The sequence below is a fragment of the Urocampus carinirostris genome, chromosome 7 (genome assembly GCF_059441175.1).
Source record: "Urocampus carinirostris isolate Australia breed hairy pipefish chromosome 7, RoL_Ucar_1.0, whole genome shotgun sequence".
NCBI lineage: Eukaryota > Metazoa > Chordata > Actinopteri > Syngnathiformes > Syngnathidae > Urocampus > Urocampus carinirostris.
In genome coordinates, this window is record NC_142355.1 from 23738643 (window position 1) to 23766114 (window position 27472).

The window sequence follows — 27472 nt, forward strand, 5'->3', positions numbered from 1 at the left end:
AAGAAGCAGGAATATGTACATATTTAAGTACCATAACATATTTCAGTACCATAACAAATAAAGTGAAATGAATAAGTATTTGAACACCCTGATATTTTGCTATTTTCCCCCTGAGAAATCATGGAGGTCTTTCAGGGTCAGAATTCCAGATGATACACAGGTGTTCAACTACTTATTTGCAGCTGTCTTACACAAATAAATTGTTGAAAAAAATCATGCATTGTGATTTCTGAATATTTTTCGTAGTTTATCTCTCTCAAAGTGGACATGCACCTACGATGAAGATTTCAGACCCCTCCATGATTTTTAGTGAGAAATAGCATAATAGCAGGTTGTGTTCAAATACTTCTTTTCTTCACTGTATATTGGTTTTTAGAAATGTTGTCCCTGAGTGCCAACATGAAAAAAATGTTTTTTAAAATTTGTTCTATTTTAAAAGATGTACATTGGTGCAACTCATTAGTAAGTATGTCAGGCGGGACAGAAGGAAAACTGAGATCACTTGCACTCGTTTCTCGGTTTTTATTGGAAGGAAGGAATGACAAGACGTGAATCTTAGATCCGTTGTTTGACGGATTGTCGAGGCTTGACAGACGGGTGAAGGCTTGGCGGGAATGGTCGTGGACAGGCGTAATCGTCGTGTTGTTGGTTGGGGCTGGAGAAGAAGGACGTCGTTGTGTTCGGAAGAGAGATCAGGACTCAGGCGGGCAGGGCAGGTCGTAGGCAAATTCGGAAACGGGTCGGCAACGGAGATCAGGTAGAAAAACAGGAGGCAGGCAAAGAGTCGGAGGTACGGGCTTTCTGAGCAGATGGCAACAGATCGCATAGTACAATCGGACAAAGTGTTACCGGAAGCTGGGGGTTTAAATGTACAGGGTGCGCCAATCAGCTGTCCTGGCTGTTGGCGCCAAATCCTGAACACAGGTGTTCCCGAGCCGGGTGATTGTGACAAAGTATCAGCCTCTGGGAATGCTTTCAGTATGAAAAATCATTATTAAATGGCAGCAGTGGCTTTGATCAGATATTTGTCCACACAATGAGGAGGACCCCACTTCCTGGTCTTGATTTTTGTATACAGCGATTGAAGTGTGTAGGCAGCCCTGTATGTTGAGTATAATGGTATTGAAGCAGTGTGGTCAGATAGCAAAGATATGGAATACAGACAATTAAAGCTTGGAGCTGTTATTATTTCAAAAAATATGGCAAAGTCCCTTTGTCTTCATCGGGGGAGACAGGGATGTCTTTCGTGCACTTCAGCAGGAACGCGATCGGCATGGTGACCAAAATCGTATGATTGTGGCACCGGAAACATTGGGTGCTAAATTTGCAGCCTTTGTGTTTAAAGAAAACGTTTACATATTGGAAGCATCAAAAATGTAAAAAAAAAATAGCACCAAAGTGAAGCTTCTGCTTGAAATGCATCCTTTCGCAACAAGCAGCTTTCTCAGAAGTTTTCCTGGGAACAAGCATTTTTTTAAGAAATTTGGCAATGTTGAACTATTCTTTACTAAAAAATGGTAAGTCTAGAAACATATGTTTTTCTTTTGAAAAGTGAGGGCATTCCTTTGCCTATGCCTTATTAGGTACAGAACAACATTTTCTGTTGGTCTTCAAAAATGAGTCAAAATGTCAAAAATTGTCAAGCGGCTCTTTCCATTTGATAAAAACCTCTGCCATTGAATGTGTTAATTAGATAAGTCTTTCTTTGACTATTTGTCTTACTTTTTATCATAATAAATAAATAACAATCATTTTAAACTGCTACTATTCTAAATATGTTATGATTTAATAAATAAAAGAAAATTAAAACGTTAAATAAGTTGAGTTATCTTGCTGTTAATTATTTGCCTATCATATTAGATACAATTGCTCATGGTAAATTTGCCTACTTTACTCCAAAAAATAGGTTTAAACTGGAAAATATTTGCTCATAATATGTTTCTTATTTTACGAGAAATAAAAGTGATGACATAGTTGTGTTTATTTTAAGTATAACTTTTGGTAATTTACAAAAGCTGATTTTTATATATGATTTTGCTTGTATCTCATCTCATCTCATTAGCTACACCGCTTATCCTCAGTAGGGTCGCGGGGGTGCTGGAGCCCATTCCAGCAATCATCGGGCAGTGGGCAGGGGACACCCTGAACTGGTTGCCAGCCAATAGCAGGGCACACGGGGACAGACAACTCACTCACTCATTTACACGTAGGGACAATTTGGACTGACCAATTCACCTAAAATGCATGTCTTCGGAATGTGGGAGGAAACCGGAATGCCCAAAGGAAACCCACACAAGCACGGGGAGAACATACAAACTCCGCACAGGAAGTCTGGAGATGGATTTGAACCCACGCAGGAGGTTCCCAAGACATGAACTGTGCCGCACATGTGCTAACCACTGCGCTGCCGTGCTGCCGATTTTGCTTGTATATTAATACAAAATACATTTGAGGGAAAAAAACTTTATACAGAAAATATGCTAAATTATATTGAGAAAAGTGAGTACACCCTTCACATTTGTGCTGAGATTTCATTCTAATGTTTAATGGAACATCACTAGCGAAATATCGCTTTGACACGATGAAAAGAAGTCTGTCAACAAAGGTCATGGCTTACTGGAAAGATATCCTCTGGTCTGATGAGACAAAGATTGATTTATTTGGCTCAGATAGTGTGAAGCATGTGCTGCGGCAACAAACATGTTTGTGTGGTGCCCAAAGTATTGGTGTTGAGAATGCCATGGTTTGGGGCTGCATGAATCCAATTCGAGCCGGGGAGTTGTGTTTCAATTAGAAAAACATGAGCACAAGCATGTACTGTGAAATACTGAAGCAAGGAATGATCGCCTCCCTCCAGAAGCGGCGTGGCGGGGCAATATTCCAGCCTGACATTGAACTCAAATAAACCACATCAGAAACATTTGCACAATTTAGGTAGTTTTTCTTTTATTACCAGAAAAAAAAAACATCTAAAACTCTGATTTAGAGATATTTTTCAATGGCAGATATTTTTAGCTCATGTTTTATAATTTTTAAATTTTGCAAAACATTATAAGTTGATTTATTAAATCACTGCTAGTAATGTTTTTCTTTTGTATGACTGAATTATTATCAATGAAATATAAGAAAAATGTGAAAAAATATATGTTGAGTGCCATATTCGATATTTTTGCTCAAATTTCATTTTTTAAAATTATCTATCCATCCATCCTTCCATTTTCTGGGCTGCTTATTGTCAGTATGGCTGCAGGGGTGCTGGAGCCCATTCCAGGGAGTGGGCAGGGGACACCCTGATCTGGTTACCAGCTAGTCGAAGGGCACACAGGGACAGACAATTCACCCGCCCATTCAGTCCTAGGGACAATTTGAACCGGCCAATTAACCTGACATGCATGTTTTTGGAATGTGGGATGTAACCACAGTGCCAGGGGAAAAGCCACACAGGAACGGGGAGAACATGCAAACTCCAAACAGGAAGGCTGTGATAGCCAGAACTGAACCCTGGACCTCTGCACCATGAAGCTGCGCACTAAACACCCAGGCGGCGTGCCGCCATTAAACTTTACTCATTTTATTATTTTTGTCATTTTACAAAAATTGAGTCTTGTAATACTTTAAAAAATGTACTCATTATAGCTGTTATCTGAATTAGAATAGAATTAAATGCCTCTCAAACAAGGTATATCTTTTAATTGACTGCATTGACTGCTTTAATGAGAAAGGGATCACCTAATTTTGTGTGGTAATCCAGAAACAGCTTTTCTTTACCTCTCCTCCCTTGATTTATCCACATGTAAGAATCTGAAATCTCAAACCTTTTCCCCGCTCAGTCATTTTTTAATTAGTACTGCAAAGACTCCGGATGATTATATAAACAATATTCAGAATGTTATGCATGGATGAGGAAGGCTTAGAGTAAAAAGGGGAAAAGGTCCTTGTTTCGCCCTCTTTTTTTGTCCATATAAGTCTCTGAAGCCTTGAGCCGCTTGACCTGTGCTGCAGAATGTGACAAAACACAGACTAATTTGTCTTGTCCTGAAGTCTTGCTTGTTTGGCTAGCGAGCAAGCTAGCAGCTAATGATGATGTGCTGCTGCTGCTGCTACTGCAGAAATAATGTCATTTTCATTGTATTATCAAGGTTTTTTCCAAGGTGAAAGTGGAATGAACGGAGCTGCTCAACACATATTCAATATCCCAGGGTATTTCTGAAATAATGTAATATTTCTCTTGGAACATTGAGCTGCTCAGGCCTACTTTAGATACACTATACTGTAAATACTGAACTTTGATGATGGCCATCTTTTGATTCTGGATTCGTGTGTTTTAGGTGCGTAGGTTGGCGTGACCTTTACACCTTCCAAGATGGTGGCCTTGTCGCTTAAGATCTGTGTGCGCCAATGCAATGTGGTGAAAACAATGCAGTTCGAGCCGTCCACGCCCGTCTACGACGCTTGCAGGATAATCAGAGAGCGCGTCCCAGAAGCTCAGTCCGGACAAGGTTAATACGCAACTGAAATTTTTCTCTTTTGACAGTATAAGTTAAGTATAATTGTTCTAATTTCCCGCTATTTTAACCTGCTTTTCTGGGTAAAATTTGATTTTTTTTTTTATCAATTATTATATTAATTAATTGTATTAATTAATTATTAGTTATTATAATCATAATTATTATATTAATTAATCAATTATTACGCATTTTTCTAGTTTCAATGATTTTTTGATGGATAAAGGTAAAAAATATATCCAATTTAATTTCGAAGGATTTTTTTTCCCAGTTGAGCCATACGATGTATTATGAGACAAAATTCAACAAAATCACTAAACCCAATCTCCAGACGAAAGCTTATTCTTCAGCACATTTTATTTCACTGTGTGATAAAATATATGAAATAATAATAATATGAATGCCAGAGCCTATGTCCCATATTAATACACCACTTAAAATGTGTCTCCTCTCCGCAGTCAATTAAAATAAGCGTCATTTTGACTGTTATTTTTGTCATAAATAATTTCAAGGTGCAAGCAAAGTTCTTTTGGAAAAATGTCACAAAATTATGCAAACAAGGATCAGGATCCCGACGTATATACCTCCGAGGCAGACGGCGCAGGGCGAAAGACTGGAAGGGAGTACTTGAGCTCTTTGCATAGCTCCACCCTTGTCTACCGCTCATTCAATCAAATTGCTCTGAGTGCTCTGCTGGCATTTTGGCGTATCAAAAGTTTGGTTTGCGGCTTTTTCATCATAAGGTGAACATTGATTATTTAATAAGCTTCCATACAAAGAATTCCTTAGTGATGTACAGCCACAACAGGTTTTTTGGTGTGACACCTTGACTGTAAACTGTAGTCAATAATGTACCAAATATATACTTGACAGTACCATCAACAATTTTAGTGTTGGCTCATAAAATCTGGAGTGGCATGGAAAAATTCAATCAATCCTGTCTCTGAGCTATACATACTTATGTAAAGAACCCCTAAACCTACCCTAACCTCTATCTCATTTACCCCTACTTTAAAACCCTACCGTTTACTCTTAACCCAAAGCTTAATCCCATAACTGTATCCCTTAAATGTAAAATAATCCTAAACCTGACAAAGTATGACAATAAATTATTAATGTTTGAAGTTATTAAATATTACCTTTGGTATAAATGTTGACGTTTTTATTTTTTCATCTTTTCGTTGTCTTATTCCTTTTTACTTTAATTTAGTTATATATTTCTATATTACTATTCAATTATGTCATTTCTTATGCTTTGAAACGGGCAATTTGAGTCTGCGAATTTCAATTTTTTTTATATTTTTCCCCCTTTTCCTTACCCATACACTCCAGCTTCCGATTACGGTCTTTTCCTGTCAGACGATGATCCCAGAAAAGGAATCTGGCTTGAGTCGGGGAGAACGTTGGATTACTACATGCTACGAAACGGAGTAAGATTAAATAGTAAAGCTTGGGGTGGAGAACTGTCACCCTTCATGTATCTCTTAATGTGATTTACATTTTTTGCATGACATTCCTCCGCTTTTGTTCCCTTTTGCCTTGCAGGATATTTTGGAATATAAAAAGAAACAAAGACCGCAGAAGATTAAAATGCTAGACGGGGCAGTGAAGACCATCATGGTAGATGACTCCAAAACAGTTGGGGAGCTGCTTGTCACCATTTGCAGTCGAATAGGTGAGTGATGGTCCTATCCCAGCGCTGATAATAAGAATCTTTTTCAACCGTCACCCGCTACTTCAATTATTCATCATCGGTTTTATTTTTAGTCCTATGCAAAGCAGTTGGCGATTGTTCGGTCTACTCTCGGACAGATTGTTAAGTAGTCTGAGTGTTGTTGCTACACTTTGAAAAGTCCTTATCTTTTTTTGTTTGGGGAATTGGTTCCATTTATCATATGGAGGAGATGACGTATTCGTCCTATGGCCTAAAGAACTTTTTAATCTCTTTCTTTGTTACCTAATTACGATGAGATGCGATGAATTTCAAAGAGCGCCACGTGTCCAGTAGGAAGAAATATTGGTAAAATGGTTTTAGGCCGAACAAACGAATATTCTATAATATGGTTGTTAAATAATAAATAAATAAGTAAAACATGTTTTATCTCAATTGCGGCACTGTTTTTACTGTTGTACATTTTCATACATGGCTAGATTTATGTTTGGATTTTATATCGTTAACTTAATCTAAAAAAAACGAAAATAACGCCTAACATTTACATCTATTTCATACATCAAACAGCGCTTGTTTTCAGCCAATCAGAACGTGAGGCAGATGACAGCCCGTGGCTGCTGATTTACCGTAAATTCCGGACTATGAAGCGCACCTGATTATAAGCCGCACCCACCACGTTTTGGGTGATTTGCCACTTTTGCACCTATACAAGCCGCACCTATGAATAAGCCGCGTGCGCCCGTATTAAGACTTGTGACATAATCATAAGGGGTTTTTGGGGTTTTTAAGGGTTATTGATCTATCTTCGTTATTCATTATCCATTATCCGTTATCGGTCAGTTCATAATAAGCTACAAAGCCTAGGAACCGGGACACTTACTCTCAGCCAAAAGGCCAAGCTAAGGTCCTAGCCCTAAAGCCTTGCTGCGATCATTGCGAATGCACCGTTCCCGGAGGTACTGCAATACCGAGCCGATGCGTGGAGTGGACAGAGCAAGCTCATATTCCATCTCCGAAAAGCAAAAATCAAAGATAGTGAAGGCCAAGCTAAGGACCTAGCATCAAAGCCTTGCTAAGGCCAAGCTAAGATCTTAGCATCAAAGCCTAGCAAGAATTCTTGGAGGCCAAGCTATGATACTGCCACTTCTGGAACATATCCACTAGTCCACTGGGGATATAAGCTCAACTCTGACGAGGCTGTAGAACCACAGTTGGCATCCTAAATGGAAAATGATACCCGTATTTAACGTATGATGCAGACTTGTAAAGTCCGGGTCCCGTTGAAAGTAATCCAAGGAAACAAAATGTATATTTCCAAAGTTAAGGGTGGGAAAAATATATATATATGCACTATTGTCCGCTGCGACAACAGACAGATCTACCGGTAACTCAGCTTTACCCCAATTCCCATCAGCCCGCGTTTGCTCCGCCCCCCTTTTTTGATTTGTCCGTAGAACACATAACAGAATAAATCTCTAAAATAAATACATTACACAAATATACAGTTGCAAATACATATTATACATGGTTACACATATTTACGAAGAAAGACGGTACACCGAGAGAGTTTTCAAAGCTTTAATAATAATTATATAACTTTCATTCCAAACCGTGCCTTTGAAAGGTACCAACACGCTAGTAGGATCACGCTCGCAATGTATCAAATGTACCTGTTAAAAAATGCATCCCGTAATTGTGAAATTCACGGAAGATCGTCGTCAACTTCCTCCTCATAACTATCGCCATCAAGAGCGTCTTCCTCATTATCGGAACATACCTTAACTTTACAGTCAATGTATGCTTAAACTTTGAGGTTGCAGTCTTTCTTGGCGCACATGTGCTACTGGTCTTAATCTTACCTTTTATACTCCAGCGCTGCTGGTGGCCGTTAGAAAAATTCCATAAATTGGCCGCTTCACTGAATAAGCTGCAGGGCTGAACATTTGGGGAAAAAGTAGCGGCTTATAGTCCGGAATTTACGGTAGGTCAGCCACTTTTGTATCACAAACGAAAAAAAGAGACATTAGATAGAAAGAGAAGATCTGATTTGATCCCACTGTTGCCTTACCCGCTCAAGACTTTAGTTCCCTGTCAGAGAATGAACCCACATCTCGCTTCGACAGGCTGTTGCCTTTTCCTATAAAGTCTTAGAAATTACCTGCCTCCTCACAGTTATTATACGTAAAATTGCCATCAAGATGAATACCTATACATCCAACCTCGTTTTAACACATTCTCAGTAACAAGCTGGGAAAATCCTTTGGTTACAATTTCAACTAATTCCTTATAACACACCTTAAATAATTACAGAATGGGTTCGTGCTTTCATAGGTTATGAACTTATAAAGTTACCTGCAAAGACAGCCTAAAGAAAACTCTTCTTCGTTTATAGCATTAAATGCACCAGGAAATAAGAGTAAGGTGACATATCTAAAACACATTAGGTCTGTTATAAGAGATAACAATAAAGTGTACATACCCGGCTTTATATTTGCAGTTAGGGTTCGTTAGAGTTGACAAATCTGAATCCATTTCTATGTGTAGACTTCCTCATAGATCGCCAACATTTTGCATCCACCCTCACAAAGTTCGCTTTTTTTGGACGCATTGATGCCATGAATATAACTACACATAATAGTTGAGACCCTTTTCTACTGGCTTTTGAGGTAAATTTGCATAATCCGGAAGAAATTATATGGCTATGCTATCTGGAATATCAACTGAAGAGTCGCTCGCTGTTGTTTCGGTCACCATATTTGCTCCGCTTGTGATACATGGATACCGCGGCTATTGCGGGTGTTGCTTAGCGCTCGCTGTTGGATGTATGAATAAGATGGAATAGAGGAATAACATTCTTACCACATTGCCAGAAATTGTATTTAGCGTATTTATGTATGTTTCTCACATATTTCAAATGTATATACCAGTATATATTTTTTCCATTCTAGATATTATCCAGTAACAAAAATTGTAGTATTTATTTTCATATTTTAACCTTGTTTTTTGTCATTTATTCTCACATATTTTTTTATGTTTGAATACATTTATATTTGTATTCTTTTTGCCTACATGAATTGAACCCTAACTCTATAGTTCCCCCAAAATAAAAAATAATCCCTAATATGTGAAGTATTATCTAAAATATTTCAGATATTCTTGTCATCTTTAGTAAAATAGGTATTACATTCTTACTACATTGAAAAAAAAACGCTTGTTTGAAGCATAATTTATCGTATCATACTATAGTACATAATTATATTTGTATTTGTTTAATATTGTATATTTCACTTAAATTTTCTGTTGAAATCTAAGTATAAAAACACATAAAAAATATCAGATATTTTTTAAAAAAGTATTACAAATTACATTTTAGAAATTTTCACAAAAAACAATACCTAAAAATATTCAACAGACTGCTAATTTTAATTTAGGATTATTTTTCTCATTTTATTATATTTTTTTATCTCTATTTCTCATTTAGTGTTATACATGGGAATAGTGCATTTGGAAAACCAGATAAATGAGGGGGGGAAAAAAAGAGATACCAGATACCTCTTTCTCGGAAAAAGCTCCTGACTTCTTGGTTTCAGGAATCACCAACTATGAAGAGTACTCGCTCATCCAGGAGGTGTCGGAGGACAAGAAAGAGGACGGAATGGGAACGCTAAAAAAAGACAGGACGCTTTTACTGCGGGACGAGAGAAAGATGGAGAAGCTTAAAGCCAAGTTGCATACTGATGATGACTGTACGTTTTGGCTATGCTGTTTCTACACCAGCCAATAAGCTTGCAACTGCAGATCTCTATCTATCTATCTATCTATCTATCTATCTATCTATCTATCTATCTATCTATCTATCTATCTATCTATCTATCTATCTATCTATCTATCTATCTATCTATCTATCTATCTATCTATCTATCTATCTATCTGTCTGTCTGTCTGTCTGTCTGTCTGTCTGTCTGTCTGTCTGTCTGTCTGTCTGTCTGTCTGTCTGTCTGTCTGTCTGTCTGTCTGTCTGTCTGTCTATTTATCTATCTATCTATCTATCTATCTATCTATCTATCTATCTATCTATCTATCTATCTATCTATCTATCTATCTATCTATCTATCTATCTATCTATCTATCTATTTGTTTATCTATCTATTTGTTTATCGCAAAACTCAATTCCCCTCTTTTGATGTCTACATTTAATTATCTTGAAACACTAAAAAATCAAATAAAACAAAACTATCTTTCTTACTCTTATTTTCTATGCTTGGGCAGTGAACTGGCTGGACCACAGCAGGACCTTCAGAGAGCAAGGGGTGGAGGAGAGCGAGACGCTGCTGCTTCGGCGCAAGTTCTTCTATTCTGACCAGAATGTGGACTCCAGGGACCCCGTCCAGCTCAACTTGCTTTATGTTCAGGTGAGGTTACTTCAAAAAGAACTTGAGTTACATCACATTATTCAAGCTCAATAGAATATTGAAGACTCTAAACCAGATAAGGGCAAGACAGTTTCAAAGCAGGGATCACCGATGTGAGGGTAAGGGGCACCAGGTAGCCCCCAAGAACTGCTTCTAATAACTGCATCATGGTTATAACATAATAATGATATAGTAACAACATAGTAATAAAATGATAACTCAAAGAAATTCATATCAAACCATTAACCTGTTAAAAAAAAGTATTTCTTAATATCAAAATGGCTGTTCAAAGATATTTCATAAACAAACAAAAAAAAGGGTAAAAAATAACCTTAATTGGGTCAAAAACTATTTGATATAGATTTTGGATTCATTAGATTTAACGTCACGCATTCCACTTGAAAAAGGTAATTTAGGTTGTTCTAAATAGAATTACCCATGGCCAATTTATTATTGGTTATTGGAATGATCCAAAATATCAATTTCGCAAAACAAAAAAAAGTCACTTTTAAATCGAAAACCTTTTTCCTGGTTTCCTAAATGTAAGTAATTAATATTTTCTTTTATCCAGGATTCCCAGCGGATCCTTGAAAAGTCTTTAAGACTTTGAATTCATTATTCTAAAAATAAATTAACTATTCTAAAAATAAGGTCTTGATTGGCATTAAGATGTCTTAAATCCTATATTTGAAAGTCTTAAAAATGTGAACACATTATTTAGATTTAGATTTATTTGAAGGGATTGGTAATATTTCTCAATTGTTTTTTTTTCCCGCCGATTACCTTTCGTGGCAACATCTCGTGACCACAAGGACAGAACTATCAAAATGGTGATGTGATTTCAGTCGGGCCTTTAAAAGCAGACGCATGTCATAGGTCCACCCACAATACACATAGCAACTTTGGACATAGACGTTTATTTCGGACCACTGGAAAGTGGCTTTCCGACAAACGTTTTTTTTTTTTTACCACGGCTAAAACCTGTGCTAGATGATGTGTACAAGACACGATGTATTGTAAAAACTGTTTGTGTTTTTTGTTTGTTCATTTCAATTGTGGTTGTTTTAGTCTACTTGGGCTTAAATTTGAATTCAAAAGCTATTAAAAAGGTCTTTAAAAATCTTGAATTTATTTGACCTTAAGATGTAGGAACCCTGTTGTTATTATTCCATAGAAAATTAATCCAAATTTTGAGGTATGTGTTATTTCAAAATAAGAGTATGACTTGAGAGGTGAGAGGTGTTACTGTCTTTGTTATTTTAAAAGATCAAATATAATATATGAATTGCTTGATTGCTTGATTTAACGACCCCATTTTTGATCAATTCCTTTACACACAAATGGTTTTGCTTTCAAACTGATTGACCGTGGAACCGTGGAAAAACCTGCTATTGGCAGAGATTAGTGTCACTCGAAAGGTCAGAGGCCATATTGAAAATAATTTCACGAGTCTGTAAACGGAAATTATGTGGTGAAACGAACGGATCACAACAAGGAATGTCTAATGATGCAGAAATGCTTTTAGGTGGACTTTTTTTCATGGTTGAATTCATTGGATGGTCCTAGATGGACACCATGTCTGCAGAATATCAACTCATCAGCTGACTTGACAGGGGTAGAGCTATCACCGCTCTATAGTTCTTGTTTCAGACTGATCTCGATGTTTCTGTAATGTGTATATTTTTAAGCGGTATCTTGGATCCTAAGAGTTTAAGCTTACCATTGATATGTGGTATGACGTATATCAGTGACTGGTGACATCGTACAGACAATATTTGTTCATCAACAGTCTGACGGCCCGCCGTCGGAACGTTATGAACCAATTGAAATGTGTGGAATGTTCCAAAGAAAACAGACATTTTATTATCCGGGGGTTAAAACAGACCTAGGTAGTGTATTTATCCAATCTTGACCTATGTTTAGGTCATTTTTAGTTAAAAGAGCATCAAACCAATAGCACAATAACAAAGAGAGAGACAATTAAGAGCATCAAAAAGGCAAGCAAGAAAAGAAAGTTGCCAGAAAGCGCAACGGGCTGTTTCATATAACTTGGGGGAAGATGTGTTGTAATTTGCGGATGAGTACACAACTTAATGACTCATCTTGGAGAATAAAGTTCAACTTTGGAAGAGCATCCAGTCAAGATAGCTCAGTTTGTATTTCTTTTCTTTCTTTTCTAGAAGTGCAGGGTTGAAAATGTTTTTAAATGTCGGGCGTCCTGCAGTCACTGAAGGGTTCCCGGTGGGGTCTTAACTCCTCATCAGAGTTTGCACTCTGCTCACATGAGCACACTCCCCATTAGCTTCTCCTCCCTGGGGAGAACAGTATCCCACTGACACTCACCGAGCGGCACACACTCATGCATGTAACAACAACACAACTTTACACCAACGGATACAAGTTCCATTACTTATCTTTTCTATAATAAGCCGTACTCAGTGTTTCTTTGCCATATTGTGGTTCGTCTTCCGCGTTATCGGTGCATCATAGATGTTTTTTCTTTTATTACATTTTTCTTTAGATTTTTGCATACATTGCAGAATTAAGAGCAGCAGTACACTCAACCCAATCAGAGAACAGCCATTTGTTCCCCGTGGTTGACTTACACTACATATGGATGGATACAACTTTGGCATTTTTGCAGTGGAGAAGGAGAATGAAATGGTAATTTCCTGGAAAAATCAACCAATATGCTAGACGCTTCTTAGCAGGTATGCCGGACTTTGCATCTTCGGTTTCCGGCTCCTTCGTGTTATATGTCGAAGTGTCCTTGGGCAAGACACTGAATCCATAAAACCATATTTACATAATGCACTGATGGACAATCATGATCATGCTAATTTCAATTGCTGACACTAGAAAGCTGGCGCGAGTAATGTAATAATAATGTCCGTATTTGTTGAGCAGATCGTAGAAATAGCATGTTTGTCATACAATGTTGCAGGTAAAAGCACTTCTCTTTTTGTCGGTTTTTATTTCTCTCTCAATGTAGCACTCATTTTGTTGAATTGCCGTTATCCAGCACTTTCATGAGGGCAGCCCAGTTGTGCACTAGTGATGCGTCCAGGGACATTAAGTAAAAATGATTATTTCTTTTTGTGGTTTTGCAGTTTATTGGTATGCAAAATCATTATACTATCACGTTATAGTTATGTTTTGAGGACGTTTTACTTAGCATTGTAAATGTAAATATTGTCAAGAGGTTTGGCATCCCCACTCCAGAAAGTGAACTTGGGCACAAGACATCCCAGAGTTTGTTGGAAATTTTGAAAGTGAACACTTGGTGTGTTTAAAGCAATGTGTACCTAGTTTTTTTCTTGTTTTGGGTCACAGCTTGTAGTGGAGAATGACTTGTCCTGAAGTTCAGAACCAGTGTTTTAAAAGCCTACCAGAGATGGTATCCAGTATGTGAGGGGTCCTTTATAATGTTGTTGGCTTTCCTGTGGTATCACAAGGAACAATGTCCTCCAGACAAGGTAGATAGCAGCCAATGATTTTTTGAACTGTGTTGATGTTTTTGTATGGATTGTCTCTCTTCTGCTGTACCTTCAGTATACGACCTTGTGGCACCGTATGCCAGAATTCTTTTTACTGTGGCTTTGGAGAAGGACATACAACTTGCAAATTGGCAAGATTTCTCTCAAACGAGCCAAACGTCAATTTCATGGCCATTGGCATGACTCCGAAACTAAAAAGGGAAGAACAGCGAAAGGTTACTTCACCCTTATACTTGTGATCGTGCTTGCCTGCTGTTCTCATTGCTCATTTTTTTGCCTCAATATTTCCTTTCCAGTTGATGTGTCCACTCCCTTTCTATCTCCCACACACTCTGACATAATCGCACTTACACACTACACGAGCGAGTCGTATTTCCTCTCACAACAACAATTCCGCCTCCTTCCTCTTCGTCGCAGTTGCCCTTCTCCATTAATCTCTGTCTCATTGTCTCCAACACACTCCCATTGTTGCACCGGCACATTTTGTCAGTGCTTCACACGGAGAGGCTGTAATTTGACACAGTGTTAAAAACGTCAGAAAAGATTCCGAAGAAAGATCATTATCCGCTTGAAACAAAACCCAAGCTTCTATTACTGGGATTTTTTTTTTCCCGCTGCACCCTTTTTTCCATGATTTAAGAAACTGATTACTCAATTCAATGTCATTTGTGTTGTTTTCAAGTATGTACGATAGTTCAGTGTTTCCCAACTTTTATTGGTCCTAGGCACTTTTTTTACACACAAAAAACATCTCGATTAACACAGCATGTAAAATAGTTTAAGAAATATTATTTTCAGCTCTTGTTACCAGGCAAACTATGGCATGCGGGCCACATTTGGCCCATTAGGCTTTTTAATCTGGCCCACTGAACAAGAATGTGATTTAATGGTCTGTAAACAAACAAAACATAAAATATACATTGGCGTCTTTAGGTATATTATTTAATATTTAAAAGTTGGATTGGCATTCATTGTCTTTTCCTCCTGCATTGCAGGAACATCAAATACTTAGAATTAAATTCGTTTTTTTTCCAATTATTATTATTTAGGCGTGACCCCTGTTTTATAAAGTTTACACACCCCAGTCTAAGCATGTAGTACAGACGTTGCCCTACCTACGAACGATCGTTCGGAAGTTTAATTTGTTTTTAAGTTGCTTCAGTGCTATATTTTGTATGTTTAAGGTTTGTCTAACTATGTTTAAGGCTTGTATAAATAGCCTGCCTTGTTTTTTTACTAAAAAAATAAATAAACAGTTTATAAAATAATAATCTCTATAAAGATAAATAAAGTCAAGTGTAACTTACTTTTAGTAGATAAGCTTCAAGAAGTCCTCTGTGCTAAGTAGTGGCCGAAAAAAAAAAACATTTTTCTCAACCACATCAAGCTTTCTTATTCCACTTTCATTTCAAAAGAAACGGCTGCAATGTCCGGATATGTTTCGACATCTGGAAAAAAATGTTCTTAAATACCGATTTTTGTAAGTCGAATGGTCGTAAGTAGGGGAGCGTCTGTATGGCTAAACTTTTCTGGCATCTAATTTTGTTGTTTACTTTATTCTTTAAATTAAAACATTTTGTGGACCATAAGGTGTGGCTTCAAAATCTTCTTTGTGAAGGATTTATTCGTATAAAAAGGTGCAGCAGACAATAATGCATGTAAAATGAAAACTATAGCTGAAGCGAGGTTTGTATTTGAAAAAAAAAAACACATCAGAAAAAAACATCCATAATGGAAAATTACGTTTCACAATTATAATGAAATACCGCAAGTAAATGCATTAAGTTGTATTTATGCATTTTTGATTTTCAAATTTCTGGAAAATCCCGGTTTTTAAAGTGCGTTGTATAGTCCAAAAAATATGGTACGCTACGAGTTAAGTCAAAAATATGCAAAATTATGCATAATTAGTACACATTCTCTACCATGTTTTATGTTATTTTTGTCATAACAAAATAACTATCACACTTATATAATCCTTTTGGTTCTAGTTGTATTCAAACAAAACTTGCTATCATACATGTAAAATCCTTAAAAAAGGGTTTATTGATTTAAAAAAATACAGAAAATAGCAATAACTATCCTATGCGAAGTACAAATCTTTGGTAAGAATGATTATACCTAGTTAGCAAAACAATGTACAAGTAGAACTAGAAAAAAACTCTATAGTGTTAGCTGAAAAAATAATATTATATTGTAGCTTCTGAGCAGATAATATATCATCTATTCATACTGAAGAATACTACAATTGCTATGCTGATCACAGAAAGACAACACAGCTAAAAAAATTTTAATCAACAATTGTTGTCACCAATTACATCAATTAGATGAAATTGGACATATTTCTGTGGCTCACAGTTTTGTGGCACACTGAGAAACACTGTTGTAGTTAATGCAGTTTTATTTTTTTAAAATGTTGGTCCCTGCCATGATGACTCAACGATGAGCATACAGGTTTCTTAATCATTTTGTCCAACGTCAACACACATTCATCTTCTAGTACTCAACCGCTCCCGCTCTGTCAAATTTTTGGCGCTAAGAAGAGGAAAAGCCCTACATTAACTTCTTTTGCCTAATTTTAGCTTATCCCCTCTGCAAACTGGTCATGGCAAGACTTTTAATTAGAAAAGCTGGGCCTGATGAGGAATTACTTCAGGAATTTGTCAGCGGTGAATAACTTTTTCCCCCCACAGTTCATCTTGTTTCATTCTTAAAGAGCTACTAGGAAATTTTAAATAAAACACACACAAAAAAAATCTTATAATAGCTTTGTGTTATTTATGTCCAACTTTAATAAGAATTGAGTTGAGTTTGCACATTGATTAGTTTACAATAGAATGAAAAAAAACAATAAAATAAAAATGAAATATAATGAAGAAAAAAAGCCCACTGCAAATCTTCATATATTTGACCGTGTTAATACTTGACCACTACATGCCACTGTATTGCCTATATCAACTGAAATTAAGTGCTACAAAGCACAAGGAGGAATACAAACTGTGGTATCTTGGCCGAACAGCATCGTTGTTCTTTTTTTTTTGGGTGGGGATCAGCCTTTCTACAAAGTTTTGGGGTTACCCTCAACTGCAAGATGTTAAACTGCAAGATGTCATTTTAGCTGCCTCTAGGTGAGCCTCATGGTGTGTCAAGTAAATAAAAACTCATAGCCTACAAGTATTTAAACAAATGCGCATGTATATAAGTTAATGTACTTTTGCTTATTATTCAAATGATCATTAGCATTTTTGGAATGAAGTTCATTTACCATGTTTTCAGTTTTTCCTTCCCCTCATGTGGGTTTTAGATCAGGGGAGGCTTTAATAATAATAATCTGTATTCTGTACAGCCCTTTGAGACTTTTTGTGATTAAGTGCTATACAAATTAGTATGACTTGACTTGATCACTTCGAGGGGCTAATTATTACTAACTGTCTCTTTAAAGCAGAGAGTCTGAGACATGTTGTGGGACTCGTGTCAGATTTCTGAACAATGTGCATGTCTAAAGCAATGGCATTGACATAATCCGATCGTCACCTAACTCATTAAGTGTCCTAATGTATGAATATGTTTTCAGAAACATTGTCCCTGAGTGCCCAAATGTAAAAATGCATTGTTTCAGTTTTATTCTAAAAGACTATAATAAAGGGTTTGGCTCAACTCATCAATAAGTTTCAAGCTTCTGGGAAAGATTTCTGTATGAAAAATCACCATTTCGTGGCTGGAGTGGCTTTGATTAGATCTTTGTCAACACATAAAGGAAGCCCAAACTTCCTTGTCTTGCTTCCTGTATCCAGCGATTGAAGTGTTTAAGCGGCCCTGTTTGGCGAGTACAGGTGAATTAAAGTAGTGTGGTTAGAGTAGGGAAGATATGGATAAGTACAGACAGTTAATGCTTAGAGATTTTTCTTTTTAAGTCCCTTTATCATCAGGGCAGAGAGGGATGACCTTTCATGCATGTCTTCAGGAACACAATAGGCATGGTGACCAAAATCTTCACCAGAAAAAAATCACACAATAAAAAGTCCCTGCATAATTTCTGAATAATTTCCGTTTTCTTACAATAAATTGTTATTTTGCAAGCAAAGTGCTTTTGTGTTTAGAAATCATTGTTTAGATATTGAAGGTATCATAAATGAAAAAAAGGAAGCTGTGAAGCTTCTGCTTGCAATACATACTTTCACAAAAGGCCATTTTCTCAGAAGTTTTCTTGGAAACAGGTATTTTCAAGAAACTAAGCAATGTTCACCTGTTATTTACTAATCAATGGTAAAAGGTTTTTAAGGAAACGTTAGAGTTATAGGTTTCTTTTTTTAAATGTCATTGAATGAGTTAAATGCACAACATGTTTGAGAGCATGCCCAATAGACAAAAATTTCTATGACAAACGAATATCCTATTTCTTTATACGGTTGTTTTGAAATTTTGGGGGAAAAAATTATGTTACCAGGTGCATAAACACAATTTTATTCTAAACAAACTTACTGTGAATTGGAGCAAAAATGCCATTAATTGATTTATTTATTGTATTCGACGGAGATATTTTTTTCAGAGTAGTGCATCGAACAAAATATTTAAACTGTTACACTTGATAATAATAGATATCCAGTTTTCATTTTTATTACAGTACTAACATCTTTATTTGCATGTAGGGACATTGTGTATTATTTAGCGCCTCCTACTGGCAAACCTAATTTATTAATAAATAAATAAAAAACTATATGAATTTAAATAATAAGCAAAAATGCATGAAGTATTATACACATTTGCGTTTCTTATTAAAAAACTCATTATTCTAGAATTTTTCCATTTATTTAACTTAATATTACGCTCACCTAAAGGGAAATGACAAAGTTGTGTGCTATCGTTCTGGTACAGATACCCAGAAAACTCAAAAAGACTGTGTAAAAAAATGTCAAGAAAAAAAGGGTGCAGTTTGAGTCGCCATAGTTTGTATTTTTCTCTGTGCTTTTTAGTACTCATTTTCAATTGCACTAAACAAAACAGCGACATCCTATTGTCAAATTTGTACACAGTAAGTAAAACAAAAATAGCAATTGCATCCTTCCCTTCCAACGTGAATAATGTCATACAATATCAAATTAGGATCCCCAAAATCAAATAAAAGTGAAATATTCGGACCATAATTTCTAAAACTGTATCGAATCATCTTTCCTGGACGGATGTACTGTGTCAAATTCAAAAGAGTATATCTCTTTTTAACTGTAAATGTTGCCATTTATTTTCCTCTACTGTTGTTTTTACAGTATTAATTACTGTTCATACAATAGACAACCATGTACGCAGTAATAAATTCAAATAATAAATAAAGTTTTAATGATTTACATATATGTTGGAATGAAAGCATAGATATAAAAAAACCTTCAAACAAAATCTGTTTTCCCATGTTACTTATTTGACTAATGAATATGCTTTGTGAGCACAGCTGTTAGTTGCTTGGCGTATCACTGTTTCAGCATTTCTATAATTGGCCCCCAACCCCGAAGTGCAGGGCCACAGTGGGTTGGGTGACCTTGGCTGTTTGCGTCATGGTTGCTGATGTCTTGCACTGCATCCACTTCCTTTTGTTGAGCTCAGGTCAAAAAGTCTTAAAACGGAAGTGCTTGGTCTCTTCATATCCAGTTTGGAATACCATCAGATTATAGGATTCTGTATTAAGTCTGTATTCACTTCAATAGAACATTGGCTTGAGATGCTGCTTCTGATTTCTACGACAAGCAAAGAAAAATAGAATTATATCTACCTACCTTCCTACCTTCCTTCCTTCCTTCCTTCCTCCCTTCCTTTATTCCTTCCTTCCTTCCTTCCTTCCTTCCTTCCTTCCTTCCTTCCTTCCTTCCTTCCTTCCTTCCTTCTTCATATCCCTCAAGACGGGTGACCGACAGCAAGACAAACACATACACAAAAAAAAAGAAAAGGAAAAAGTAGCAAAGAACACAAAAGAATTTGACCATGGTCAGTCCAAACACCCAAACAAGTTAAGCACCTCGGCACCCAAGTTGGTCATGCTTCCGTCCCTCCAGATGAAACGGGACAAAAGTAAGCGGCCATGTCACTCGGGTCAGAGTGACACAACACACTTTTCTGTTCAACAGCAGGGCCCGACAGCTTTCACTGGTTTACCCCTGCCGCATCATACAGGTGCCCTGCCCATCCCTTAGAACACATCCAAACATCCCAGTATCCTTTCACAACACATCTCCACTCTTTCCTATCACCAACAACAGCCCTAGCTTCAGCTACATTTTTAAGAATAGAATTAATTACAATTAATGCTACATCCATTGCATACTTGGTCATCCGTTTTAATTAGATTTTTTTAATTCATATTATTCTTTAAATATTTAATATTTTATCTTAAATTTTATGTTTTTAATGCAACACCCTGGTCATCCTGGAAAGGGTATTACCTTGTGTGCGCCCCCCTTGTCAAGGTTTCTTCATTTTCCTCTTGCTGAGGGTTTTTGAGTTTTTCCTTGCCCTCGTGTAGGTTTTAGATCTGGGGATGGTGTAATAATAATAATTTGTGGTCTGTGCAGCCCTTTGAGACTCCTTGTGATTAAGGGCGTCACAAATAAACATGACTTGACTTACTCATTAGTAACCCACCTCTGGTAGTTACCGAACGCGTCCACCAAACGGATTTGTCAACGTGATGAAACAACAGCTAATGAGTATCATGCGTGAGCGCTTGTTTTTAAATATCTTGTAAGCTCTTGCATTGCGCTAGCAAGTTGGATGACTCAAACCCATTTTCCAGGAGATAGTTGTCTTTCCTAAAGTCGTAGGCCTAATTCTTCACTGAAGTAATGAGACACAACAAGAAGCCGAGTCGGCGCGTACAGTGAACTAAAAGCACTGATGGGGCCTTTCTCACTATCTGCAAAGCTCTCATCTTCTCAAGCATTAATTTTGCAACACTAAACTAGAAAGCCGGCTCGCCTCTGGAGAGAAAAAACGTACGCACACTCTCACAACACCCTTTCAAGGATGTCAACAAAAGCTGTTTTCGTTTCCTTTTTTATTATCTTGTTGACAGCCCGGCTAAATAGACGGCGGAATTGCCAAACGCACCTTTCGGCCCTAATGTAAAAAACAAGGTCGGAAAATGGATTATCTTTCGTTAATGGTGGTTACGTAATGCGTGTGAGAGGAGGAGGGATGACATTCGTGTATTTTTTATATTTTTTGATGAGCAGTTAATGATGACAGACTACAACCCAAAAGTGAACATTTGGAATCGATTCTTGTTTCTTAGCTATGTTTACTATAAATACTTCTAGTCACATGCGGTGAGATTTATGTCTGGTGAAGCAGTCAGATCTCCAAATGCTGTTCAGGTCATTTATCATTTATCATAGTGTATATTTGCCTGCTCTCAAATATGCTGTGCCTTTAAGTGACAAATCGATGATGTCACTGCCGTTGCTTTAAACGTACGCATTGTTCAGTCTAGCGGAAATCGCGATACGAGTGTAACGACGTGTCTTGGACTCTCTGCTTTGAAGGCACATTGTGTATTTTTAGTGCCTCCTAGTGGTAAAAATACCTTATTCGTTAAAAGAAACCTATAGGCTTGAAAATATTCAGAAATAAAATGTTTAGACTATGACATAGATTCAAATACATTTTTTAAATAAACGTAGGTCGAGAAATTTGCATTTATTTAAATTACATGAGGCTCAATCAGAACGAGTTGACATGAAATTCTGTCACCTTGATGCTAAGGGTAAATAAAAAAACAAAAATGTGTGAGACTTGGAACAAAAAAAAAGAATGAAAACTGGTGCAGTTTGGTCACTTTGAATTTCCATAGTTTGTAATCTTCCCTGTGCTTTGTAGTACTCATTTCTTGTAGCACTACACAACACAGTGACATCTAGTGGTCAAACAATACACACTGTCCCTTAAATATAAGGCAAGCCCCGGCAAATAGATTCATATATTACTGATAATGAGACAAGTGATTCTTGCTCATTGTATTCGAATGGTGTTTCATTGACAATAAAAACTGCTTCTTATGTATTTTATTCTGTGACATAAATAATAATAATAATAATAATTTCCTTGTATTGTCATTCTGTGTAACAATGTACACAGAACGAAATGATAAAAAAGGGGAAATGAATAGTTAATAATTTAATCCAGGGGTCTCAAACTCAATTTATTTGGGGGGTGTCAGAGCTAGGGCCAAATTTTACTAGATAAAATCATAACATTCTCAAATATCTTTTTCATAATTGTTTACACAAGCCAAGATTGGAAACAAAAACATAAAATAAATCAATTAATTAGTAATACATGAATCAACAATTTGGGTGGGTTTCACTCAATTTACACAGCTTTCAATTTAAGGCGGGGGCCTCGAGCTATCGTCTCACGGTTCACAATTGGCCCACATGCCGCCAATTAGAGACCCCAGATTTAATATTAATATACATCAATGTCACTATTGGCCAATAATGTTGCTTCGCTCTGATATCCCACACCCATTAGGGGTGATCTCTTTGTAACCTAGGATATTTAATAAAATGAAGCGCTCAAGGGAGTACCTTTAAAACAGATTGGAATTTGAGGGTTATTGTGGTACAGTCTTCTCCTGTTTTCCTTGCAGTGTGAAAAATCCATTGAAGTATTCTTTCCTTAGTTTAAGTGTCTGCTAAATAGACAATATAAATTGGTAAATGTGAAAATTCAGCGATTTTGAATAAACCAAATCAAAAATTGTGAGGTTAAATGTGAAAGAACTTTAAACTGAATGAATATAAATATATGAATATACAGACCCTCCATTACTTACGAACGAGCGACGGTCGGACGACCGTTTGCAAGTTGAATTTTTTCTTAAGTTGCTTCAGTGCTTTATTTTGTATGGAATGCATATTTAAGGTTTATATAAATATGTTTAAGGTTTAAATAAGTATGTTTAAGGCTTGTATAAGTAACCTGTATTGTTTTGTACTGAAAAATAAACATTTGATAAAATCATATGCTCTATAAAGATAAATAAAGTGAAGTTTAACTTACTTTTGGAAGATGTGCTTCAAGAGGTCCTTCTCCGTGGTCAAAAGTGGCCGAGTAAAAGCGCTCCGACCATTTTCTCAACCGCATCAAGCTTTCTATTTCCACTTTCATTTTAAAAGAAACAGGTTGCCTCTTATTTACACTTTACACCAACTATATTTAATGGATGCACAAGATATTACACAATACTAATGTCAAGGTTCTTAGTACAGTGTGCTTACACCCGAACTAGGAAGTAGAAGCCGGATTTCTTAATTAGGGGGGATGCTGGGTGACCTCTCACAGTGCCACACGCTGGTAGCGGCGGAAAGGTGTACACAATACAAAATCTAACTTACAGCATTGTCCGGATATTTTTCGACGTCCCGAAAAAAATGTTCATATCAATGGTTTTTCGTAAGTCGAATGGTTGTAAGTAAGGGAAGCGGTTATAGTTTTAATTCTATATTACCATTGTACAGTTGAGGCACAGACTACTTCCATGGGGTACATATTTTTGGATTATAACAGGGGTCTTGAAGTGGTCCCGACAGGCACCAGGGTGCCTGTAGACCTGTTCTGAAAATAGCCTACCAGTGCTGGATCGTTGTGATTTTCTAGAAAAATGTTTCTTTTTTTTTTTTTGTGGTTGACTGAGTCTGGTAAAGCCTAGCTCTAATACTGAACCTGATAATAACATGGTAACAACATAGTAAAAACATGATGCAATTTTAGAAATGCATACCAAACTAGGTGCCCTGTAATGTATGATAGTCTTGTCGAGCTTTTTTCTGTGCCAACATTTTGTTGTGTTTTTTTGTGCTGTGCCTAAAGAAATTGCACGTTACTGATTCCCTTCTTATGCTGGTCTCCCCTCCAGGCCAGGGACGACATATTGAACGGATCCCATCCTGTCTCCTTTGATAAAGGTTGCGAGTTTGCCGGGATTCAAGCCCAGATCCAGTTCGGACCCCATGTAGAGCACAAACACAAGCCCGGATTTCTGGAGTAAGCGTTTCGTAACCATCCCTGATTTGCTCCAATGATAACAAATACTCCCAGCATCCCTACAATAGTTTTTAATATTCCCTCCCCAGCTGTGCATGCGAACAGTTTTCCTGTATGTATGTTTTTTTTTCCTTTACTGGAAAACTCCGGGTTGCTCACAGCTGTTCCAGGCGCTCTCTCAATGCACGAGGGCAAGAATGACCTCATATGTTGAGCTATGTTACGAGAGAGGGAAATGCCTGTAGCTCGACTACGGCAAGCGTGTAAAAATGTCGTTTTTCTCTCTCTTTCTCTGCAGCCTGAAGGAATTCCTGCCAAAAGAATACATCAAGCAAAGAGGGGCGGAGAAGAAACTATTCCAAGTATGTACACTAGAGCAGTGTTTCATAAAGGGGCAGTGTGTATTATTTGATGACTTGATTGTACTGTTAAGTGCAGGGGTCTTGAACTCTTTATCTGGGGTCTGCCGGAGCGTGGGTCAAATCAGGTTCTCCTCAAAGAAGTTTGGATACAAACCTCCCAATGTTCTCAAAAATTCCCAACCAAAATAAGATCTTTAATAAAAGAAAAAAGAAATTGAAAATGTATTTAAAAATCAATCAATCATGAATAAATAAAACATTAATACGCTTGGGTTGCAATTAAAAGGACATTGTGCATTGCTTGGCGCCTTTGGTGGTAATTCATTTCAAAAATATATATTTTTTTAAATATAATTATTTAATATGATACAAGCCTTTATTTAATTTTTTTCACTTTGTCTATCTGCTTTTATCATACTTTTATCATCCGCTACTCAGCGCATTAGGCTGGATGTTAGAAGCCGGGGGTAGGGGTGCTTGCTGGTGGTTTTCATTTATTCTAGGATGAAAATGGTGAAATTAAGAAAAAAGACTGTTTTAAATAAAGTACAAATACCAACACAAACTCCCAAAAAGAAGAAAAAAGGAAGAATTTATTTGAACACGTCTGGGAGAGACACGTACGAACCTGCAAGATTTCAGCCAGAAGATGGCGTTAATATATTTTTGATGTTACGGACACCACCTTTAACAATGATGTTTCTTTACAGGATCATAAAAACTGTGGAGAGATGACGGAGATAGAAGCTAAAGTCAAATACGTCAAGTTGGCCAGATCATTGCAAACATACGGAGTGTCGTTTTTCCTCGTGAAGGTAAGAACTAAGTATAAAATATTACTTCGAGAGACTCTTCGTAAAGGCGCCATCCAATTGTTTAGTGGTCGACAAAAATCTTTATTATTATTTTGTAGCGTTTCTCAACCTGTGGCGCCGTCAAACCTTGTCTAGTGTCACACAGTAAATTGTCCAAAGAAAGAAAGAAAACTTAAAATTAGATCTAATATATGCCATGTTTCCCCCAAAAAAAGATTAAATACAGTATTTTTTTTTAAATTTTACATTTTTACATTGGCTTTTTCCTTCATTGACATTTTCATGATAAAATCGATAAATATTTTTAATTACCAAATGTAATAAGCATATTTCATGTAATCATTTAGAAAATATCTATCTATCTACCTTGGTCATATCCCTCAAGAGAGGTGACCGACAGCAAGACAAACACATACAATAACAAAGAAAATAAAAAAGGGAAAAATAGCAAAAAAAACACACACAAAAACTTGGACCAAGGCCAACTTAAATGCCCTAACACCCAAACAAGTTGAGCACCTCGGCACCTGAGTTGGTCATGCTTTTATTCTCCAAATGAAACGGGACACAAGAAAGCGGCCATGTTACTCGGGTCAGGGTGACACAACATACTCCCGTTTTCAACAGCAGGGCTCAATATTTTTCACTGGTTTACCCCTGCCGCATCATATGGGTGCCCTGCCCATCCCTTAGAACGCGTCCAAACATCCTACTATCCTTTCACAATGCCTCTTCACTCATTTCTATCACCAACAAGAGCTCTAGCTTCCACTAAATTCAGACTTCTTTCCGGCAGTGTACTCTTAAAACCATCCATCTTGGTCTCCTTCTGTTTACTTCTGCTCTGTAGATCCTCTTCAACATTCGCTCCTCACCCATCCTCTCCATGTGCCCAAACCAACCGAGTACCCTCTCATCCACACGCTTGCTCGGTTCCGCTACTACTCCAGTTCCGTCTCACAATTTTATTTCTCTTATTTATAGATTATACAAAACCATTGTTGGTAAAAACTATAACTGAAGAGTGTCTTTTGCAACACCCTCTATAATACCTGGTTCTCCCTGAAGAGCCATTGTTTGTTTTAAAAAGACAATCCTATCATGTTTGAACCAGTTACAACATTTTAAAGAGCATTCAAGTCCTGCAGCATGCACGTTTCTGCCGTCAGCCCTCTCATCCAATCAGATGCTCCCACTGCCTCCACTGCAAAAATGCATAATAGATTTGCAAAGCTGCCATTTGATGCAGTAAATAACATGAATTGACTATTTATAAATTACAGATGGAGGATGTGCTTCGCACTATGCACAATTTTGTCATTGCTTTCACAGATTATATTAGGACCATGAAGATTTTCATGATTTGTCATCGGATGAGTGAGTTAGAGAGTGGGGCCAGATAAATAAGAAAACGTGTTCTGGGTGTGAGGGTTTGAGGCTGACAGTTGAGAGATTATGCATTTTCGCAATGCAGACTGCCGCTTTTGTTTGTTTTACTGTGTACAACTTTTTGGAAGAGAAGAGCTTTTTTTTTGCTCCCTATTAGCGCAAAGGGCTACCAGTTTAATATGCATTCAAAAACCTTTAACATTATTACCATGTTTTCCCTATTATCAAATTTTGTGCGGGTGGATCAAAATGGGAAGCCAGGATACTTAATAAAGATCATGTTTAATCATAAACTCAGAAACAAATTCATAAACAACAAGCCATCACAAAACTCATAACAAAATGTCTGAACCAGAAATGAAAAAACAAACCAAACATGAAAGTGGAAATGGAAATGACAATGGTCGTGAAAGACAATGACCTGACAGCCTTTGCTGTCGGCACAGTCCTTGAACACCAGTTTCTTGATTACAGTCGGGTACGGGTAATGAGGGACTGGTCTATCTGCCACTTGGCACCGTCTGTAATACAGTGGTGTCCAAGATCCTGACAACTATGGTATTTTATATGTTATTACCATGTTGTAATAATTCCAAGTAAAGTTAAAAATGTTCAGTCAACTATTAAAACATATAGAGTATAGGCTAACATTAAAATATTTTGGGAAAAATGTATCATTTATTTTATGTAAATGATTCCTCACGCCGGGTAGAAAGCACGTTTCCCAGAAAATCACTAAGACCCATCACTGCGGAAATACTTTCCGAACAGGTCTGCGGTCCACTTAATTG

At 37.0% G+C, this 27472-nt stretch overlaps 1 protein-coding gene and 1 pseudogene across 1 annotated transcript in view; one reads left to right on the top strand and one right to left on the bottom strand.

Annotated features, from left to right (window-relative positions):
* tln2b (talin 2b) overlaps positions 1–27472 on the top strand; it is a 204872-nt gene that overhangs the window by 68509 nt on the left and 108891 nt on the right. Inside the window, exons 2-9 of the mRNA XM_088340223.1 lie at positions 4329–4499; positions 5838–5935; positions 6051–6180; positions 9768–9923; positions 10447–10589; positions 23988–24115; positions 24414–24477; positions 25188–25292. Coding sequence (XP_088196349.1) covers positions 4364–4499; positions 5838–5935; positions 6051–6180; positions 9768–9923; positions 10447–10589; positions 23988–24115; positions 24414–24477; positions 25188–25292 — 960 coding nt within the window. The 5' untranslated portion in view covers positions 4329–4363. The remainder of the gene's footprint in view (positions 1–4328; positions 4500–5837; positions 5936–6050; positions 6181–9767; positions 9924–10446; positions 10590–23987; positions 24116–24413; positions 24478–25187; positions 25293–27472) is intronic.
* On the bottom strand, positions 7112–7292 carry LOC148362723 (U2 spliceosomal RNA; annotated as a pseudogene).